The 20,401-nt window shown below is 39.8% G+C and overlaps 1 protein-coding gene across 4 annotated transcripts in view; it reads right to left on the bottom strand.

Annotated features, from left to right (window-relative positions):
- ccdc87 (coiled-coil domain containing 87) overlaps nucleotides 1-19,997 on the bottom strand; it is a 97,995-nt gene extending 77,998 nt beyond the window's left edge. For all 4 annotated transcript variants that reach the window (XR_010977715.1, XM_068059716.1, XM_068059717.1 and 1 more), the window contains exons 1-6: nucleotides 19,843-19,997; nucleotides 9,466-9,664; nucleotides 5,999-6,147; nucleotides 4,259-4,509; nucleotides 2,035-2,266; nucleotides 1,843-1,936 (exon numbers count right to left, since the gene is read on the bottom strand). Coding sequence is in view for 3 of the 4 variants with exons in the window: in XM_068059716.1 (XP_067915817.1) it covers nucleotides 1,843-1,936; nucleotides 2,035-2,266; nucleotides 4,259-4,509; nucleotides 5,999-6,147; nucleotides 9,466-9,655 (916 nt within the window). In the remaining variant the exon portion in view is untranslated. The remainder of the gene's footprint in view (nucleotides 1-1,842; nucleotides 1,937-2,034; nucleotides 2,267-4,258; nucleotides 4,510-5,998; nucleotides 6,148-9,465; nucleotides 9,665-19,842) is intronic.
- Between the last annotated feature and the right edge of the window lie 404 nt (nucleotides 19,998-20,401).

Below are 20,401 nucleotides of genomic sequence, written 5' to 3'. Positions count from 1 at the left end.
CCCTGCCCTGATTCAATATTAGTTTCCTTAGGATGTCCAACATCCTATTCTCTTCCTCTACTGTAAATTCTGATACAAAGTAATTATTTGACATGTCTGCCATTTCCTTATTTTCACTGACAATATCATCATTATCAGTTTTCAACAGGCTCACATTGCTCCAGACAATCCTCTTTTCTCGAATATAATTGTAAAAAAAAGTTTCTGTTGATTTTGAACTCCCTTTTCGTAACTCTGTTTTGTCCCTCCTTATTTTTTTTCGTATTTCACCCATTCACTATGATCTGTGCTATCTTTTGCATGTTTGTATGCTTTTTCTTTTCACTTTATGTTGTCTCTTAACTCTTTAGTTGCCTATGACTGTTTTTTTGGCAAGTAGAACTCGTGCCTCTTAGGGGGATTAACTGATTTCATATCTCATTAAATTCTTTTTCGAACACCTCCCATTGATCTTCTGACGTTTTACCCATTAACAGATTTGCCCAGTTTACTGAACAAAGTTATTCTTAATCCCTCCAGGCTTTACTTCATCTCCCATAACTTGGATCTTTCAAATTCATTTTCTACAATTGGAGTCTCCAGCTCAAATTCAAATATCAGGAGCTCCTAACTAATACATATTTTAAAGTGGTAAGAATTGTCATGCATTAACACCACCCTCTACCCCACTTTGAAACCTGTATGTTCTCCTTGTACGAATGAGTTTGCTAAACTGTGTTTATGTCATTTTACAGGTTTTTCTGTAATGCATTTTCTTCCCATTTCCCCTTTTCTACGTTTCCCTGAGCTTTCTGCCATGCCACAGCCGAGATTGTGGGAACGACATCAGTTTCTAAGACTTGACGTGTTACACTTGAGGCAGCCACTAGGTAGCACACACAAACTTCCCAGGGTGACAAACCTTAAAACTTTCCTCCAATTTCTATGAAAAATTACACCTTCTCCACTTGGCAGTTTCCCTTGATGGCATGCTCAATATTGAGAACCCACTCTGTGTACAATCATTATGCTACTGATCCATAGTATAGCTGTTAGAGCAGAAGCAGAATACAGCATGTAATTTATAATTTATAAAATGTTTAGATAAAGCAATGGTCCAGATTTTGCATTCATTGTTGAAGCAAGGGTGCTTGCTGCTGACCTCGAAGAGAGCTGGCTGCAAAAATTTAGCGATCTTTGTGGTGTGATTTTACCCTTTCTCAACAGCAGTTTAAATTTGGTGCCAAGTCAAGGGGATGTCGTGGCATACAGCAGCAGTGATGACAGCAAGCAGGTAAGGAACCAATCACATTGAAGTATTCACACACAACAAATCAGTAAGTTAAAAGCACTTAATTTACTTCACTTATAATTTAAATTTTCAGTGAAATATAGAATTATGTTTGGACTAAGATAGGTGCTAAAATAAACAAACTTTTAAAAAAAACATTTAAAAACAGAAGAATTTTATTATGGAGCAATTTGAAAATCCACAAATATAAAATTAGTTTTTCAGGGCCATTATAATGTTTAGTAGTAATTTTGAAGTTACTATGCCATTTAAAACCAAGTTACACCTCATTCAAACAAGGTTTAACTTTTTCTAGGTTTTTTATAGTGAGACTGTCAGCCTTAGAGTGGAAACTTTCTTTCAATCATAATTGCAACAGAGATTACAGTCTTGGGGGACCTCAGCAATGCACCCTCTGGAGAACTGCAGATTCACTGACAGCAACTTCTAGATTTCTGCATTATTCTGTGCATGTGCAGACACCTGCAGTTGTAGTCAGTTTCAGTGAAGTAATGATGTCAGATTTCACCATTATTACCAGAACAAAATACAGGCCATTGTTAAATACTTACTTTCCATTTGTCTGTGATCTCCAGCTGATTCACCTTTATGAGATAACACATTATAGACTTGCGCTAGGTCCAAATGTGGCATATTTTCATTGATCTGTAAAGAAATATTGCCCAATTGCATGAAGAAAATAGTTAATTCACCCAGCATTTTTCAACAAAAATGTACAGTTTATATTCTAATATCTGACTAACCTCTTGAAGATCTGTTTCTATTGTTTGTTGTTTTGGTTCTCGTGCTTTCTTGGGTCGGCTGAGGTTGAAGAGGTGATTTAATGTAAAGTGGGCTTCAGGAGACATTGATTTGCTGACCATATGTTTATAGTTGCCAAAATATTCCATGTCCAAAGCTTCTTCATCATCTGATGATTTGCGCAAAGCCTTGATTTCTCTAGAAATCCGACGTTTTATAGATGGTATATTCAAACTTTTAAAAAATATCAGAAAAATACAGCTGAATACAGAACTAAACTCCAATAATTAATTCATTCCTTTTATTATGTTATATTCATTCTTTTCTCCAGTTAATTGCTTTTTCTCATTCCTCAGGTCCTAGAAATATGGGTCCATGTGTCCATACCTTCTGACTTAGTACAACAGCTAATCCACGTGGGCGAATGGCATAAAACAACTTGAAATTCCTTGTAATTTCTGAGAGAATACTTCTGTAATTCCATCACCCCTGGGATTTACTCTGCCTACAGTATTATTTTGAGTAACAATGAGTATATTTAAAAATTGACTACAGATTGCATACTTCATATATAGATCGCTAAGGTATTCAGAATGCTGGAAAGCTCTACCAATTGGGATAGTAGTCATGTTAATGGAATACCAATCCAGAGATATAAGTACAAAACCCACCATAATATGCTGTGAAATTGAATTCAATACACACAGTATTATATGGAAGTTGCACCAGGAAAGGTAATCAAACTTGCTAGATTGGTGCAAAAATCCAATCGGTTTATGAATGTCTTTCAGGGAATGAATGCTGCTGCCCCTACCTGGTCTGTCCTACAAGTGATGCCAGTCCTACACAATCTAATTGACTCTTAACACTCTCTGAAGTAGCTTTGCAAGCTATTCAGTTGTGCAGCAAAAACATCATTGGGGGAAGCACCACCATCATCAGAACTGGTTGAAGGAGAACAAATAGGGTTAAGCAAGTAATGCAACCATCACCCATGTTCCAAGACCAAAGATAAAACACTTCTTACTCATCAAGGTAAGTTGCATACTTTGTGAATTATAGCAATGTTTTTTCTTCCCTGCACTTCGTGATTCTTCCCTATTTGTTTGCTTCTATCCTCGATAGTTCATAAATAGCAAGTATATTTTAAGCTGCCATACATCATGCAAAGTTATAACTCAAACTGTGCATTCTAGTATCTTCAGTGGGTAATGCCAAAGGCTACACAGTTACCACACAGCTGCCATGCAGATATGAATTCAAAAATGGAGGGGAGGAGGCAAGGGAAGGAAGACAAATGAGCAATATTTTTATCTTATCCACTTTCAGGAAAGTTAGCTTCTCACTAGTAACACAGTGAAATAACACACAGAAACCTTGTGCATATTTACCTTACATGTGGCTCCATTACTTGCAAAAAGATAAAGGAATAAATGGGAAAATGCTTTATATTAATAATAAGCAGCTAACCAACAGGATCTGCAAATAAGTTCTGAATTAAATTAATTTCTTTAAACACATTCTGGTCACCAAGAACCAAGGGAGATATTTATGCACTTGGAGGCTAGTGTTGAGAAGAGCCACAAGACTGATCCCTAGTGACAACAAATTAAGTTATGAGGAAAGGCTCGAGAAACTTGGGCTTCTCTTCTTGGTGAGGAAGCACCTGAGGGATGATAGATGTATTTAAGATAATTAAAGAAATGTAAAAGGTAAATCCCAAATAATACTTAAATTGTGAATAGAGCAGAAGGGAACACAAATTCAGACTAGTAAATGGTAAATTTAGCACTGATATCAGGAAGTTCTTCACACAAAAAATATCAGCACTTGGAATGGAAATTCAGAGAGGGTCATCAAGCTAATAACACTGGAATCATTCAAGAAACAACTAGATGCAGCAGCAAGGGAGATGGATGAATTAAGATGAGCCAAATGATGGTCTTCTTCCATAAATTGTAACGCTGGCTCAACTTCTTTTTGATTTGTAGCAAACTGAATGTAAATAATTACTGACAACCAAATATTTTAAATGTAGTGGAAAAAATGTTTTTCAATTTCCATACTTACTACAAATCAAGTAGTTATGTAAACATTTATTGCATTATGTGTTCACAAATTATTTTATATAGACTGATTTTGTGTAATAAAATTAAACAACAGGAATGAATACACAAAGGTACATTAAAACAGTAAAGCCATGATCATTTATGTTGACAAACTTACAACTTAATGCAGTCAAGAGTCAGCTGAGCCTTTAGCCTACTAAGGTTAGCCTCATCAGTGAATACAGAGCGCCGTCTCACTACGTCCACCATATGAAGATAGTGAAGGAAGAGTTGTTCACATACTGTAATGATATGTGTAGTAATTCGTCGGCTGAGTTCTTTGTTTTCCATGTTTGTCAGAGTAATGTCATGAGAACAGTGCACAAACTCCTCCCAAAGCAGCTTTACGTCTTCTATAATCATTCCTCCCTAAGAATAGCAATGCCAGCTTGAAATTAATATGTTCAGAAACACAGTATCTTTCCAAAAATCGTATAGCATAATCAGTTCAAAAGAGGTACTTGTTACTGGATTACCAATCCAGAGATAGAAGTTCAAAACCCACCATAATAAACTGTGAAATTGAATTCAATACACACGGTAATATTTGGAAGTAGCACCAGGAAAGGTAATCAAAGTTGCTAGATTGGTGCAAAAATCCAATCGGTTTATTAATGTCTTTCAGGGAATGAATGCTGCTGCCCCTACCTGGTCTGACCTACAAGTGATGCCAGTCCTACACTATCTAATTGACATTTAACACTCTCTGAAGAAGCCTTGCTATTCAGTTGTACAGCAAAAGCATCATTAGGGGAAGCACCATCATCGTCAGAACTGGTTGAAGGAGAACAAATAGGGTTAAGCAATTAATGCAACCATCACCCATGTTCCAAGACCAAAGATAAAACATTTCTTTAATAAAAGAAAAATACTGCAGATGCTGGAGTTCTGAAGAAGGGTCACTGACCTGAAACATTAGCCCTGCTTCTCTCTCCACAGATGCTGCCAGACCTGCTGAGTATTTTCAGCATTTCTTGTTTTTATATTATATAAAACATGTCTTACTCATCAAGGTAAGTTGCATACTTTGTGAATTACAGTAATGTTTTTTTCTTCCCTGCACTTCTTGATTCTTCCTTATTTGTTTGCTTCTATCCTCTATAGTTCATAAATAGCAAGTATATTTTAAGCTGCCACACATCATGGAAAGTTATAACTCAAATTCGAGTATCTTCAGTGGGTGATATTAAAATTTATTCCTCTCTCAAATTATGTTTACTTAGTGAATAAATGCAACCTCTGGTGTGATATGCTGACGGATAAGCCAAGAAGATCCAATATTCGATCCTTGGTTTGTAATGTATATGCAGATCTCAGCCATGCACAATAGCAGAGGCTACATGACTGGCTTCAGAGTCACTGCATTGTTGGCACAGGGACAGCTAGGGTTTCCTCTCCTAATCACTATCCAGCAATCTCACCAGAAATTAAGGGTAGACAAAGACAGGCTCAGCTGTGATGGCACTCATAGTCCAACAGTCTACCAGCACTCGCAATCCTGGTTCACAAATGCCGGGTTAGGTGGCTGTAGATGGGCTACCAGTACTACTTTTGTTCAGAGGAGGAGAGGGGCTGAATAAAGGAGCTAAAAAAAAAATCCACTGATAAAGAAATTTAACAGACAATATCAAACATTAAAAAAGTATGAAAAGTGCAAAATTCTGCAAAAGCTGGAAATCTAAAACAAAAACATAAAACAGAAAATCAGCACCGGTAGGGAGATCAGACAGTTAACATTTCAGGCTCACAACCTTTATCAGGGTTATAATGGAAGCTAGCAGCCCAAAACATCAACTGGTGTTGATGTCTGATCTCTCCACATATTATATAAAGCATCTCTTTAAAATGATCTACCTACCAATGCCTGTTGGGTTGCTATAGAGACAGATATAACATCTGATTTTGCAGCAATCCTTCTTTGAATCAATTGACAGAGATCAGCGAGGGTGGCCGGGGTCCACTTCACACTTTGATCAATAGGAGTTACTGGACGTTTTAGCTGAAACACTTCAAGGACATAATCAAAAATGCATACAACCAATACACCAAATCACACTGCCTAAGTTCTACAGAGATACTGCTTTTAAGATATCCGAATGCTGCATTTGTATCATGAGTACTAGTTTGATATTGGTACCTGTTTTGAGAGTGGTTTTAGACAATAACATGCATTGTTCTGTGCTAAAGCAAAGTGGAGGTCTCTGCACGCATACACAGAACATGGCTCACATGTGAGAATGCAGATTAAGTTTATGATGTACTGTTTCTCTCTTGACTAACATTCAAAACATTAAAGGAGGATCTGATTCACACTGGTCGCAGGTGGTGGTCTCACACCACTTTTGATAAATCAGCTGCCTTGAACAAACAGCTTATACATCAATATGATGCAAAATTCTTTTCAAATTGATGCAAAATCTTCAGTATACTTGGCCTGCAGCTTTTAGGATTCTTATTAATGCTCTATTTAAATACTCTTCTGGGGTTGCTAACTCTGGTTGGACATATTCCTGGAGGTTTCATCACCTGACCTCCTGCCTTTAACCCATGCACGCCCAACGCTTTTGCCATTGGTCATCCTCATGGTGCACCGCCTTCCCATGCCAATTGCAAAGTGAATACACTCTTCATTACTGATTGGTAAGTTCATTGGTTGTAAAGTGCTTTGGGATGTCCTGAGGGCACTATATAAATGTAAGGGCCGGATTTTACCTTAGGCGGACGGGAATTCATTACCGATGTGAAAGTTGGTGGTGAACCCACTTCTGCCTAGCCTGGGGATCCATCCCGTATTTTATGGGTCCCCAGGCTTTAATTGTCTCGAGGCGGGACTTCCACCAGTTTGGGGGAGGAGGTCCCACCTCAGTGAGCTGCCGGCCAATCAGTGGGCGGGCAGCTCTTAGTCCCAGCAGCGCCACCAGTAGCGGTGGCCACTGCTGGGACTGCAGCCCAGCCAATGCCATGGACCCGAGAGAGTAGGAAAATTGGGCATGCCGCATCGGGGGATCGGTCGTGCCCTGGTGAGGCTAGGGTGGTCGTTTGGGGTTGGGGGGGGGGGGGGGGCGGGGAGGGGAGCGTCTTGGGTCCCAGGGGTAGGTTGGGAGGCGGGGGCGGCCCTCAATCGGGCACCCTGTGCCCGACTCCCATGCCCCCCCCCCCGGGGCACGGAAAGGCCGGCAGCTAGGCAGCCTTTCAAATCCCCAGCACACCCACTTGCCATGGGTAAAATACCAGTGGAGGTGGACGAGGGCCTTTAATTGGTCATTAAGTGGCCACTCAAGAGCCTTGATTGGGCTCGGACGGGCGGGTTGTTTCCCACCACACACACCAACCCCCCCCCCCCCCCGTAAAGTCAACTGGAGACGGGAGCGGGGCAGGTAGGCCTCCTGGAGCCTCCCGCTCAATTTCACACCGCCCCCATGCCACCAACTGACCCACTGCGGCGGCGTAAATCTCAGCCCTAAGTCTTAATTTTTTAAGTGAAGCATCTTTTGTTCTGGAGTAATATGTTACCAGTTTTCCCAAGCTAGTTAGATCTATTCTCAGTATCTCTATGGTTGCTGCATTTCAGTGTCAAACACCATTAGGCCTCGACCCCGAGTAGTCGTAGGAATTTATTGTACAAATTTGTTAATAGGAGTTTAAGTACCATAATTCACCTACCATCATGTTTCATAATACATTCTAGTTGCTAAGTTTACAGTGATTCTGTTGACAAAGACTGTAATCTGAAAACTCACACTTTTGGTCCTAATATTTGGTGAGCTAATGAACTGCTCTCAAAAGCATCCTAAATAATTAAGAGTAAAAAAAAGAGATGACTTAATTAAAAACATCCTTACACAACTCCAGACAACTTTCATTCTAGTGGGCATTTTTAGATTTACACTTTCAATGACCTGATCCATTTCAAAAGATGGTATTTATTTGTTGATATAATTGATTCATTTAGTCAGTGTTGCTTGATTTAGTATTTAGAAAGGGAAAGGAGTGGTCTTGATGGTTCAGAGGTAAAATATCCTGGGAAGGTATTAGCCTCAATTCTCGTCCTGTGCTGAGTTAGCTGATCTTAGCAGCAGTAAGAGGTGTTGCAAATGACCAAATGTTAAAGCAATCAACAAAATAATCATCCAGATTTCCCGCTTCTATTCATAATAGTGAACCCTATACTGTCTGAATTGTCAGGCGAGCTCAGGATTGGGCTCGGCTGTGGTGTCTTCCACAATTGAATAACCTTTCCAATCATGATTGTAGTGATTCTCTAGTTAATATCTTGCTGAGCACTGAACAATGCAGTTTTCTTCTATGACAGTTATGGGTACACTATTTTTTAATAAAATTGTACTGGTATTACTGAATGCTGTAAGAAAGCAGACTTGGTCTGTGCTTTTATAACATGAAATGAATAAATATTTTCTGGGGAATAGAGTTCTGTGCATGCATTCAAGGATAGTCTGCTAAATGCATACTGCACTCCAGTATAACTCCAGTCCTGAAGCTGCCTGGTAGTAGGTGGATTATATTCCCAGAACACTTTAGTCTTAGTCCTAAATTATAAATTCTGCTCAGCAGCCACTCAAGGGCAACTAACAAATGTTTTTTACATCTTTTCACACAACTGCATTATACTGGCCATCAGGCAAAGCATGCAAATTGCTTTCATACAAACGTGCATGGTACAAGTAATGGGGACTTAAGGACTGGGGAGTTATCTGAAATGTTCTGCCCAATATTTATCCCTCAAACAGCTTCATTAAAATGGATGATCTGGTCATTATCTCATTTCTCTTTAAGGGACATTGCTATGTGCAAATTGGCTGCACGTTTCCAACATTACAACACTGACTACCAATGTTCGCTCTAATTTTCCTTTGTTGTATGCGGCCCATTTGTTGCACTACACAGTCCCTTATAGATTGCCGTGTGGTCGCACATGCGCACATCTTAAAAGGACCGTTACTTGTGCGCTGTCTGTTTGTCCCCTGCACGGTAAGTTCTGGACTGCTGCACAGCCTCATACACACACAACTTAGAGGGAGCGTTGGTGACTGCACTTCATCCATACTTCATTAGCTGTAAAGTGCTTTGGAACATCCTGAGTTCATGAAAGGTGCTTTATAAATACAAGTTTATTCTTTGCTTGTCTCTAACCTCACCCTCTCTTCCACAGTACATTCCAGGAGAAAAGGGAAGGGAGAGATATTTCTCTTACTGCCAAAATATATTTCCATCATGAACATAATTTTAAACAATTTGCTTGATGTATTTTAATCAAGCACTTGCAGAAAATAACATCCATTGAGCTGTGATATCATGTAGGAGTACCTGGAGGTTTTATGCCTTCAGTAGTGCTAGATGTGAACAGACTTAGAGGTTCCAGTATGTCTTTGTACCGCTGGTGCAGTTCCTTAGCTGTAGCTGTGCTTCGCACCATATAATCTAAACCATTTCTATTCGGTAGTTTATTGCTTTTATTTTCCATAACTGTTACACCAAGACCTTCAGTTTTCATCATAGGAAATCACTGTAGAAAGGAAAAATAACCAAAATATATTTTACATATAGTCCAAATTTCAAAAAAAAAAGTAAAATGTTTCTTTAAAAATTAAGTAACAGTTCAAATAAATTCAGATTGCTAAGAACTAACCAATAGATCATAGAAACTGCAGTACGGTGAATGAATTTAAGTTGCTGTCTAAATCATGTTTTTCCACTTTTTATTCCTTTCTACTACAGGCAAGAAAAGGAAAAGAGGGCAAAACAGTGACCCTTAAAATAGGAAAGTAAGCTACTTGCAGTTTGAAACCTAATCAAAAGCTCTGCATTTTGAAATGGCAGAAGCAGACACAGAGGAAATAGTTTGCACAAAAATATATCTGGGCTCTTAAAAAAATGGAATAACTGACATAATCAAAAATATTAGAATGGGCAGGTGCTGTCTTATTTTTATGCATGCTGAGTACAGAGATCTGTTGGCAGAGAATCATAAAATCATAGGAAATTGCAACACATAAGGAGACCATTCAGCCTGTTGTGCCTGTGCTGGCTCTTTAAAAGAGCAGTCATACTTAGTAATACATCCCTGATTTTTGTCTGAAATTCTGTAAGTTCCTCATCCTCAAGTACCTGTCCAACTCCCTTTCAAAATTATTTATGGAATTAGCATCCACCACCTTTTCGGTTAGACCATTCCAAATTCTGACAACTCTGAGTGAAGAAATTTCTTCTCATCTCCCCTCTAAATTTCTTGCTAATGATTTTAAATTTATGACCTCAGGTTATTGACCCACTCACCAGAGGGAATAGTTTTTTTCCCTATTTACTCTATCAAAACCTCTCAACATCTTAATCTCCATTCAGTGATTGAGGAACCATTTTGCAGGGTATTGGTAGACTGTGTAGGATCCTTGCCAAAACCAAAAGTGGGATATCAATACATACTTACAATCATGGATATGGCTATTCAATTTACAGAGGCCATTCCTTTGAGGACAATTACTTGTAAAATAGTAGTAGAAAAGTTAACCAAATTCTTTACTAGATATAGATTACCACTTGAAGTTCAGTCGGATCAAGGTTCTAATTTCATGTCTAAGATATTTCAAGAAATCATGGGCAATTTGGGGATTAGACAGTTGAAATCTTCAGGATATCACCCACAGTCATAGGGAGCTTTACAAAGATACCACCAAACTCTCAAAACAATGATTAGAACATACTGCCACGAATATCCGCATGATAAAGGACTAGACTTTCTTTTATTTGCCACCAGAGACTCACTGAATGAGTCTACAGGCTTCAGTCCTTTTGTATTGGCTTACAGACATGAAGTAAGAGGTCCTCTAAAACTCATAAAAGACAGATTCTTGGAACAAAAGAATGAATCTTCGATACTGGACTATGTATCTGTGTTCCAGGAAAGGCTCATGAAAGCTGGCAGTGTGGCTCAGGAACACCTTAAAGCATCCCAAGCCAATATGAAAAAATGGGCAGACAAGAATGCAAAAGCCTGCGATTTTCAACAGAGGGGGATGAAGTACTGGTGTTGTTACCGTCACAGGGAGAACCATTAAAAGTGCGGTTCAGTGGCCCATATAGAGTGATCAAAAGAGTGGGTAAGGTAGATTACTTGATTGACACCCCTGATCACTGGAAGAGTCAGTTGTGTCACATCAATATGTTAAAGCAATATTATCACAGGGAGGAGAATAAGCCAGTACAGGCACGTCAGGTAGTCGGGACAGTTGAGAAGGAAAAGGATCATGAGGATGAGGCAGAAGGAGGTCTAGAAAATTCTCAGATTGAACCTCCAACTAACAGATTAGCGAATACAGAATGGCTAGGAATATTGGACAACATGCTTTTGCATCGAGAGGCAAAACAATGTGAAAACCTAACCAGGCTTTTCACAACATTAAAAGGAGTTTGTAGGGTTAATCTGGGATGTGCAACCTTAGCCACACATGGTTAAGCATCCCAAGCCAATTTGAAAAAATGGGCAGACAAGAATGCAAAATATAGGGGGGAACCGAACCTTTAAAACATCCTTACCGCTTGAGACTGGACAAACAGGCCCAAGTGAAAGCAGAAATCCAGTACATGCTGGAAAACAGTTTGATCGAATCTAGTCAAAGTAGCTGGAGTTCACTGATAGTTCTAGTACCTAAACCTGATGGGTCAACCCGGTTTTGTATAGGCTATGGAAAAGTCAATGCTGTAACAAAGGCAGACTCCTACCCAATTCAGTGTTTGGAAGACTATCTACAGAGTGGGCAGTGCTAGGTTTCTTACCAAGATCGACTTGTTCAAGGATACTGGCAAGTTCCTTTGACTCCTTGAGCCAAAGAGATATCAGCTTTTGTAACACCTGACGGTCTTTATCAGTGCTGGGAGATGCCATTCAGGCTAAAAAATGCCCCAGCCATTTTTCAAAGATTAATGAATCAGGTGGTATCCAGTGTTCCCAACTGTGTAGTGTATCTTGATGATGTGCTAATATACAGTAACACTTGGCAAGAACACTTAAACCAGCTAAAAATTCTGTTTAAAAAGTTACAAGCCGTGGACTTAGTGATAAATTTGGCAAAAAGCGAATTCGAAAAAGCAAGAGTAACTTACCTCGGACACATATTGCCAAAAACGACAAAGGTACAACTCTTAGTAGAGTTCCCTATCCCTAAATCTAAACGGGAAATAATGAGGTTTTTAGCAATGTGCGATTTTTACAGGATATCAGTACGGAATTTTAGTACTGTGGCTGCTCCATTAAGCAATTTGCTACAAAAAAAGAAAAACAAAGTGGTATGGTCCGATGAATGCCAGGATGCTTCTGAAAAGCTAAAGGCAATCTTAACTAATGAACCAGTATTGGCTGCTCCAAATTTTGCTAAACCCTTTAAAATAGCAATTGATGCTAGCGACCTGGGGGTTAGTGCAGTCCTATTGTAGGATGATGAATCAAGCATAGAGAGGCCAGTAGGGTACTTTTCAACAAAACTAAATTGCCATCAAAAAAAGTATTCCATTGTAGAAAAAGAAACATTAGGACTTTTGCTGGCTCTCAAACATTTTGAAGTATATGTCTGCCAGGACTATAAAGAAATACTAATATACACTGACCATAAACCATTAATGTATGTGGAAAAATTTTAAAACTGAAATGTTAGAATATTTAGATGGAGTTTGTTGTTACAACCTTATGATCTAAAAATTGTACATATTTCGGGGAAAATAATGTTATTGCCAACACTTTGTCACAAATATAACCTTGTTAAGTTATAAGGATGGCCAAGATATAAAGAAAATACTGTAAATTATTAGTAGGGTAAATGGTGTGAATGTGGAAAATTTTATTGTTTTTTCCCAGTTTGTATTTTTTATTTGCACTGTAAATGAAACGCATTTCAGGAATGGCGTTTCATTTCACCAAGGGCGGAAGTGTCACAGATCTGTAATTATTTTTCTCCTCTGATTAAAAACAGTGTGTGTATCTTTAAGTCTCTGTTAAAAACAGTGCACCTTTAAGGGAGAAAAGGTTCTGGAATTCCTGAGACACGGTGTGCAGCAGCTGCATTTTTGTTACCCTGGTCAACAGGTTTCCACTTGGCTGTATGGGGAACTGGCAGAAACCAGCTGAAACTCGTTAGTTTTGAGGAACTTTCCAGCGAGACGTACTGAAGAAAAAAGGAGCTGTTTTATTCTCTCTCAGCAAAAATTCTACAATGAGCTGCAAGCCAAGTTAATTCCGAGTAAAGAAGAAAAGCCTTTTTTTCAAGAAACTGTTTGTATTGCCATGCTCATCATTCAAAGAACTATTTAATGCTTGCTGCAGCCAAAGAGTTGAATGCCTATCTACTGAAGGACTATTTTCATCAGATCGACATGAAGACTTCAAGTGGCCTTTGATTATTTCCACATTGGAATTCCTCATCCATCAGGAACGTAACCTGCAAAGACGTTCTTGTATTATTTATTCTGAAGAGACAGTTAATGCTTTAAAAATTCAATTTTTAAAACCAGTTAACTGTTAGTTTTTGAGTGTATTAGTGTGAATGTGGGAGCTAGGTTGAAATAAGAAATTATTAGGTCTTTAGACATAGGTTTATCTTAGTAGTGTTTAAGATTTCCGTTTGGGTGTAAAAGCTTAATAATATGCTGCGACCTGTGGAGTGATGGGACTGAATTGTCAGTGTGTTGCTCCCGCTGTGGTTGTAACAATATGTGGACACCAAGGTCACTCTGCTCATGTACAATTTTCAAAATCATGCCATTTATTGTATACTGGCTTTCCATATTAGTCCTCCCAAAGTGCATCACTGTACACCTCTTTGCATTGAACTCCATCTGCCATGCATGTGCTGATTTCACCATCCTGTCTAAGTCATCCGAAAGTCTATAACTATCCTCCTCATGATCTACTATTATTAGCCAAGTTTCATGTAATATGCAAACTTTATAATGCTGCTCCCTGCACCCGAGTATAGGTCATGAATAAAAACTGTAAAGAGTAATGTATCCAAAATTGACCCTTGGGGAACACTACTGCAAAACACCTCTCAGTCCTGAAACATCGAACCACCCCTATCTTTCTGTCACTGAACCAATTTTGTACTTTACTGCCCTTTCCCCTTAATATCATGGATTTCCATCTTCTTAATAAGCCTCCTGTGTGACATTTTGTTGAATGCCTTCCAAAAGTCCATATATACATCTACTGCACTACCTTGATCAACCTTCTCTCTTATCCATCAAAGAATTCAATCAAGTTAGTTAGACATGATTTGACTTCAACAAATCCAGACTGGCTTTCCTTATTAACTTGATTGAAAGTTTATTTTGTCCCTGATAATGGTTTCCACTAACTTCCCAGCATTGATTTTAGGCTGACTGGCCTGCAGTTTGCTGGTTTCTCTCTCTAATTTCTTGAATAGTGGTATAATATTAGCTACCCTCTAGTCCTTCAGTGTTACTCTTATATCCAATGACAAATGAAAGATTGCGACCAATGCTTCAGCTATTTTTACCTTTGCTTCTTCCCGCAACTTAGGAAGCATTCTATTTGGACCAGGTGACCTTCCTTTGCTCTGTTACTGCTTTACCCCGCAAATGTCTTTTCCAATCTACCTGTGCGAGGTCCCTTCTTAAATCATTGAAACAAACTCTTCCCCAGTTGAACAATGTATCTTTCATAATTTCTCTTCTCTCTGCATAGTTACATTAACCTGAATTATGCTGTGGTCACTGTTAGCTAGATTATCTAAATGGCATATCCTTCCATCTATCACCTTCTGACTGTTTGGAATCCTATTAAAAAAATCTGCCAGCAATGTAACAGCTCTCCCTCTGTTTTTCAAATCAAGCCAATAGATTCAGTCCTAGGGTCATCTAGTATATCCTATTTAGAACTGTAACATTATCAAATACTGCCATGCCCCCTCCTCGTTCCATCTCAATCATTTCTGAAAACTTGGTAACTGGGAATATTTATTTGAGCCATGTCTCTGTTAATGCAATCACATCATAATCCCACGTAGCAATTTGTGCCTGCAGCTCACCAACCTTATTAGTTATACCACTGACACTAACGTACATATAACTTAATACCTCCTTCATCACTTTTGCTTATTCTCCTCAATCTGGTCCCTGTAATTTTGGGGATATTTCTAAATTTACTGCTGTTTATATCTGTCCTTTGATCTCATTTCTTCTACTCCTTTCTGGGTCCTGCCAACTGCCAATTTAGTTTAAACTATCCCCAAAAGTACTAGTTAAACTCTCAGCGAGAATATTGATCGCAGCTTTGTTCAGGTGCAACCTGTCCACCTTGTAGAGGTGCGCCCATCTCCCAGAGCCAGTTCCAATGCCCCAAGAATTGGAAATCCTCCCTCTTGTATTACTTCTCCAGCCATGCATTCACTGGTACTATGTTCCTGTTTCTATACTCACTGGCATGTGGCACTGTGAGTAATCTGAGATTACTACTTTAGAAGTCCTTTTTTGCAATCTTTTTTCTAGCTCCTGAAACTCTACCTGAGTTAACTCAACACCATCTATGTATGTCAATAATTCAAATATGGAACATCACTTCTGGCTGTTCCCGTCCTCCTTGCAGAATATCCTGCATCTGTTCGGTGATATCCTTTACCTTGGCTCCAGGGAAACAACATACCATTTGGGAATCATATTTGTGGTTACAGAAACGGATGTCAATGCCCCTAACTATCGTATAACATATGACTACGGCATTTCTATTCTTCCTTTTTCCCCATGTGTGCAGTCAAATCTCCTTTGGTGACAGGGGTTTGATACTTACTGTATTCTTCCAGAGTTGTCACCCTCCCCAGTATTCAAAACTGAAAACCATTAGCAAGTGCCACTGACTTGAGGAATTCCTGCACTACCTGTGTCTTCCTCCTACCTTGCCCAGCAGTCACCCATTTCATCACCTCCTGTACCTTCTATAGCAGTGGGGTGACCACCTCATGGAACATACATTCAATAAAATTCAGAGTCCCAGGTGCACTGCAGTGAGTCCAGCTGCTCCTAAACTCAGAGCTTGAACTTGAGCAACTGGCAGCACTTAATGCACTCATGGTTATTCCGGACGCATGACGTGCACAGAACAGGATGCCCATGCAATGGGGTCCCCTCTAGCCTGCCATGGTAGTCAATCCACTGATTTCTAAATCACTGAAACCCTGAGCACTAAAACACTTGACACTGAACTCTAAAAATCTAAGACACTGGCATCTAAGGCACTCAGACACTAACCTATAAAACACTAAGAAGCTATCCTCTGAAAGACTGAGATACTGAAATAGTAAGAAGCTAACTAAAAACACTGGAGATGATGTCTATCAATCTAAAACACAATGGAAACTACCATATACTGAATTCAACAGTGAAAACTAACAATTTAATGAAAAAAAACATTTGCCTGTGACCCACCAATCCATTCCCTTCACCAATTTGATCTCAGATTTCCACATTCAGCTTCTGCTCTGAATCTGACTGATCATTCTCACTGACTCTCTGGCTCAGTTTCTCCCACTTTTACCTGTTGTCCTCTCGCACGGTTTGCCCTGAGGCTCACTCTCTGACAAATTGGTTCCTTAAAGGTCTTGTTGTACCCAAAACCATAAAGTTACTAAAAGCTCAACATTACAAATTACATTCCTAAATACTGTGCATATTTACTCAAATCATCTGACCCCTCCTTAATAAAGCTAACCTTCAACTGCCATCTTTAATTTCTTTTCCATTCTAAAGTCCTCAAGCATGCTTTGCCTCCCATCAACCACTATTTGAATTCCTTTAGTCAGCTTTTTCATTCCACCTACATCATTCTGGTCAAAGTCAGCAATGCCATCTTTTGTGTGCAACCATGGCATGCTACTCCTCTTTGTTCTCCTTGACCCTCTTTACTTTGCTTGACATAGCCAACGATTCTAGCCTCTTCCACCAACTATCTATACTCCAACTCATGGCTTCACTCTACCTTTCCCATTGGAGCCAGCACAGCCCCTGTAATAGTTCTCCTCCCACCTCTCCACAATCATCTTAGGTGTTCCCCAAAATTCCATTCTGAAACTCCTCTGATTCCTCATTTATATCCTGCCTCTTGTTAACACCATTTGTAAGGGTCAGGTCAGCTTCCACATGTATATTGGCGACACTCAGCTCTAGCTTCACCATCCTCAAGTTCAACTGCACTGTTGGACTATTGTCTGAACTTTACCCAACTTAACATGAGCAAGACTAATACTGCAAGCCCTATTTCAGGGCTTGAGTACATACTTTAGGTTGACACTTTAGTGCAGCACTGACAGCACGGTGCAATGTCTGAGATGCTGTTGTTTGGAAGAGACATTAAGTTGAGAGCCATCTTCCTGCTCATGTGGATACAATAAATCCCATGACACTACTTCAGAAGGGCAAGGGACATCTGCCAGTGCAATGGCCAACATCTATTTCTCAACCTACACAATCAAAACAGATTAGCTGCTCATTTATCTCATTGCTGCCTGTGGGACCTTGCTGTGTTCAAACTAGTTGCTGTGCTTGCCTACAAAAGAACAGTGATTACATTTTAAAATGTTTTGAGACATCATGAGGTCCTAAACCTCTCCCCCTCCTTCCCTTTTAAGACCCTCTTTAAAACCCACCTCTTTGGCCAAGCTTTTAGTCACCTCCTAATTTTTTAAAAATTCTTTCCTGGGATGCAAACGCTTGCAAGGCCAGCATTTGTTGCCAACCCCCAGTTGCCCTTGAGAAGGCAGTGGCATAGTGGCAATGTCATTGGACTAATAATCTAAAGCCCAGGCTAATGCTTTGGGGACGTGGGCTTGAATCTCACCACAGCAAATGGTGAAATTTGAATTCAATTAATATATCTGGAACTGAAAAATTCATCTAATGGTGACCATGAAACCATTGTCGATTGTTGTAAAAACCCATCTGGTTCACTAATGTCCTAAAGGAAAGGAAATCTGCTGTCATTACCTGGTCTGGCCTACATGTGACTCCAGACCCACAGCAATGTGGTTGACTCTTAAAAATGTCCTCTGAAATGGCCTAGCAGGCCACTCAGGTCAAGGGCAATTAGGAATGGGCAATAAATGCTGGCCCAGCCAGCAACATCCACAGCCCATGAATGAATTTTTTAAAAAAGCATTCAATTTTGTCCGATTATGCCTCTGTGCAGCACTTTGGGATGTTTTCTACATTAAGGTACTATATAAATGCAAGTTCTTTCTTTCTTTCAGCTCCCACCAAAAGCTCTGTATTGTAGCTCCAATTCCATTACCCCACCCTGACTGCTTAGTCGGGTTGAATACATTGGTGTGCAATCTTGGAATGTTCCTGAGTTCAGGTTTAAATCCTATGTCCTATTCATTACAAAAACTGCCCCTTTCCACTTCCACTTGTGCTCTTAACTTATTTTCACTACTGCTAAAACCCTTATCCTTCATCACCTCCAGTTTCAACTTCTATAACATTTACTGCAGCAGCCTCTCATGATCCACCAGAAACACTCTCTCTTTCAAAACCCAACTGCCTGCATCCTATTGAAAATAAAGTCCTACTCATTTATCACTCCTCTCCTTGTCAACTCCTAGCCCCAATGTATTAAATTTTAAATATTTCTTCCCATTTACAAATCCCTCTGTGGCTTTGCCCCACACTATCTCTCCAACCTCTTCCAGATCATGCCCTCCATTTTTACAACTCTGGCTTCCTTTGTAGAATCCCTGCCCCCATTCTAGCTCTGGTGGCAGAGTCTTCAGCTATTGGAACCACACTTCCTAACCTATGAAACTTAGTTCCTAAATCCCTCAGTCTTGCTACTATTCTCCCCTCTCCTTAAAACCTACCTCCTCAGCCTTCAATCACCACTAAATCTTCTACTGCTGCTCAGTGTCTGTTTCCACTTCTGTGAAGTGCCTTTTCATATTTACTACATCAAAAGTGCTATATAAATGCAGGCTGATATAGTTGGGAGTCAGGAAAAATTGGAAATTATTGGACACTTTCCACCTTGTTTTTTCAAACCACAATCATACATCAGTAGGAGTGTAATCCCTGGTTAATCTACCTGCTCCTCTTCCTCTGCAATGTCAACCTAGCTGATCAGTAAAATATACAAACATATTATTTGTGACAACTATCCCTCCAATTTTTCCTACAAAATGAGCTCAAGAACCTGCAAAACAAGCCATGAAAGATACTATCCAACAATGTTCTGTGCCACGAGGCTGGTTGTTAGTTGCTTTATTATTAGCAGCTTTTCAAAATCAGTGTTTATTTTGCAAAGCATAGATGCGTAAAGTATGTTTCTGGAATTCTAGGAAGTGCAAAGTCAGATCTGCTCAACAACCATAGCCTGACACTGTGGGAATCCATTCATAGTTTGGACTCAAACAGTACATTTATTTAAAGTATCCTTTATATATTTCCAAGCACAGTACTGGTAAAATACAGAAATCACTGCAAACATCAGTGACAATATGCTCAAACTGTTCATTTCAAGTAACCAAATTAAACTTTTTTAACCAAAATTGTAATGTGAACACAAATGTTCCCCATTTATTATGTTACTGTGTAATGTGGACATCATCACACACTAACTGTGGAGCATCTTGCTTATCATCCATCCTTACAGCCACATGCAACTCAACATAAAGGTAAGAAATGGCCCATCACCTGAGGATTCAGCTGGTGTGGATGAAACACACTGGCTTGGCTCTCAATGCTAAGCCATGATCCAAACTGCAAGTAGACGCTTCTTCCTCATCCTTCACCTCTGGCAGTGGAACAGGAACTCTTCACCTCCGCTTTGTTCACCAGTCTCCCTCCGCCTCCGCCCCCAATTCTCCGCAGTACGGCGGAGGGATCCCTGTGAGAGAACCGCCCGGTTGCTAGGCGACGGCCGTACACAGCGCGCCGGGCTGTTAATCATTCGCAGCATAGTCGTTGGTCGAGCGCCGTAGACTGAACCCCGTCAAATATTACATTGGAAAATATCCATCGTGTCATTTTTAATTCCTGGTTTCATACTGATCCTTACATTTTTGCGAAAGGCAACCTTTAATTTGGCGCAATTCAAACGGGACTTCCCCACACGCATGCGCACATACTCACCAACAGCCCCTCCCCTTCAGCAGCAAGCCAGGGAGGACCTGACCCCAACTCCCCTGGAGATCATCTCCTATGGCCTCCAACCCCACATTGCCTGCTTTGACTTCCCCCTCAAGATCCACAA

The sequence above is a fragment of the Heterodontus francisci genome, chromosome 27 (genome assembly GCF_036365525.1).
Source record: "Heterodontus francisci isolate sHetFra1 chromosome 27, sHetFra1.hap1, whole genome shotgun sequence".
NCBI classification, from domain to species: domain Eukaryota; kingdom Metazoa; phylum Chordata; class Chondrichthyes; order Heterodontiformes; family Heterodontidae; genus Heterodontus; species Heterodontus francisci.
Note: the sequence above shows the minus strand (reverse complement) of the source record. Positions and strands in the feature narration are given on the sequence as shown.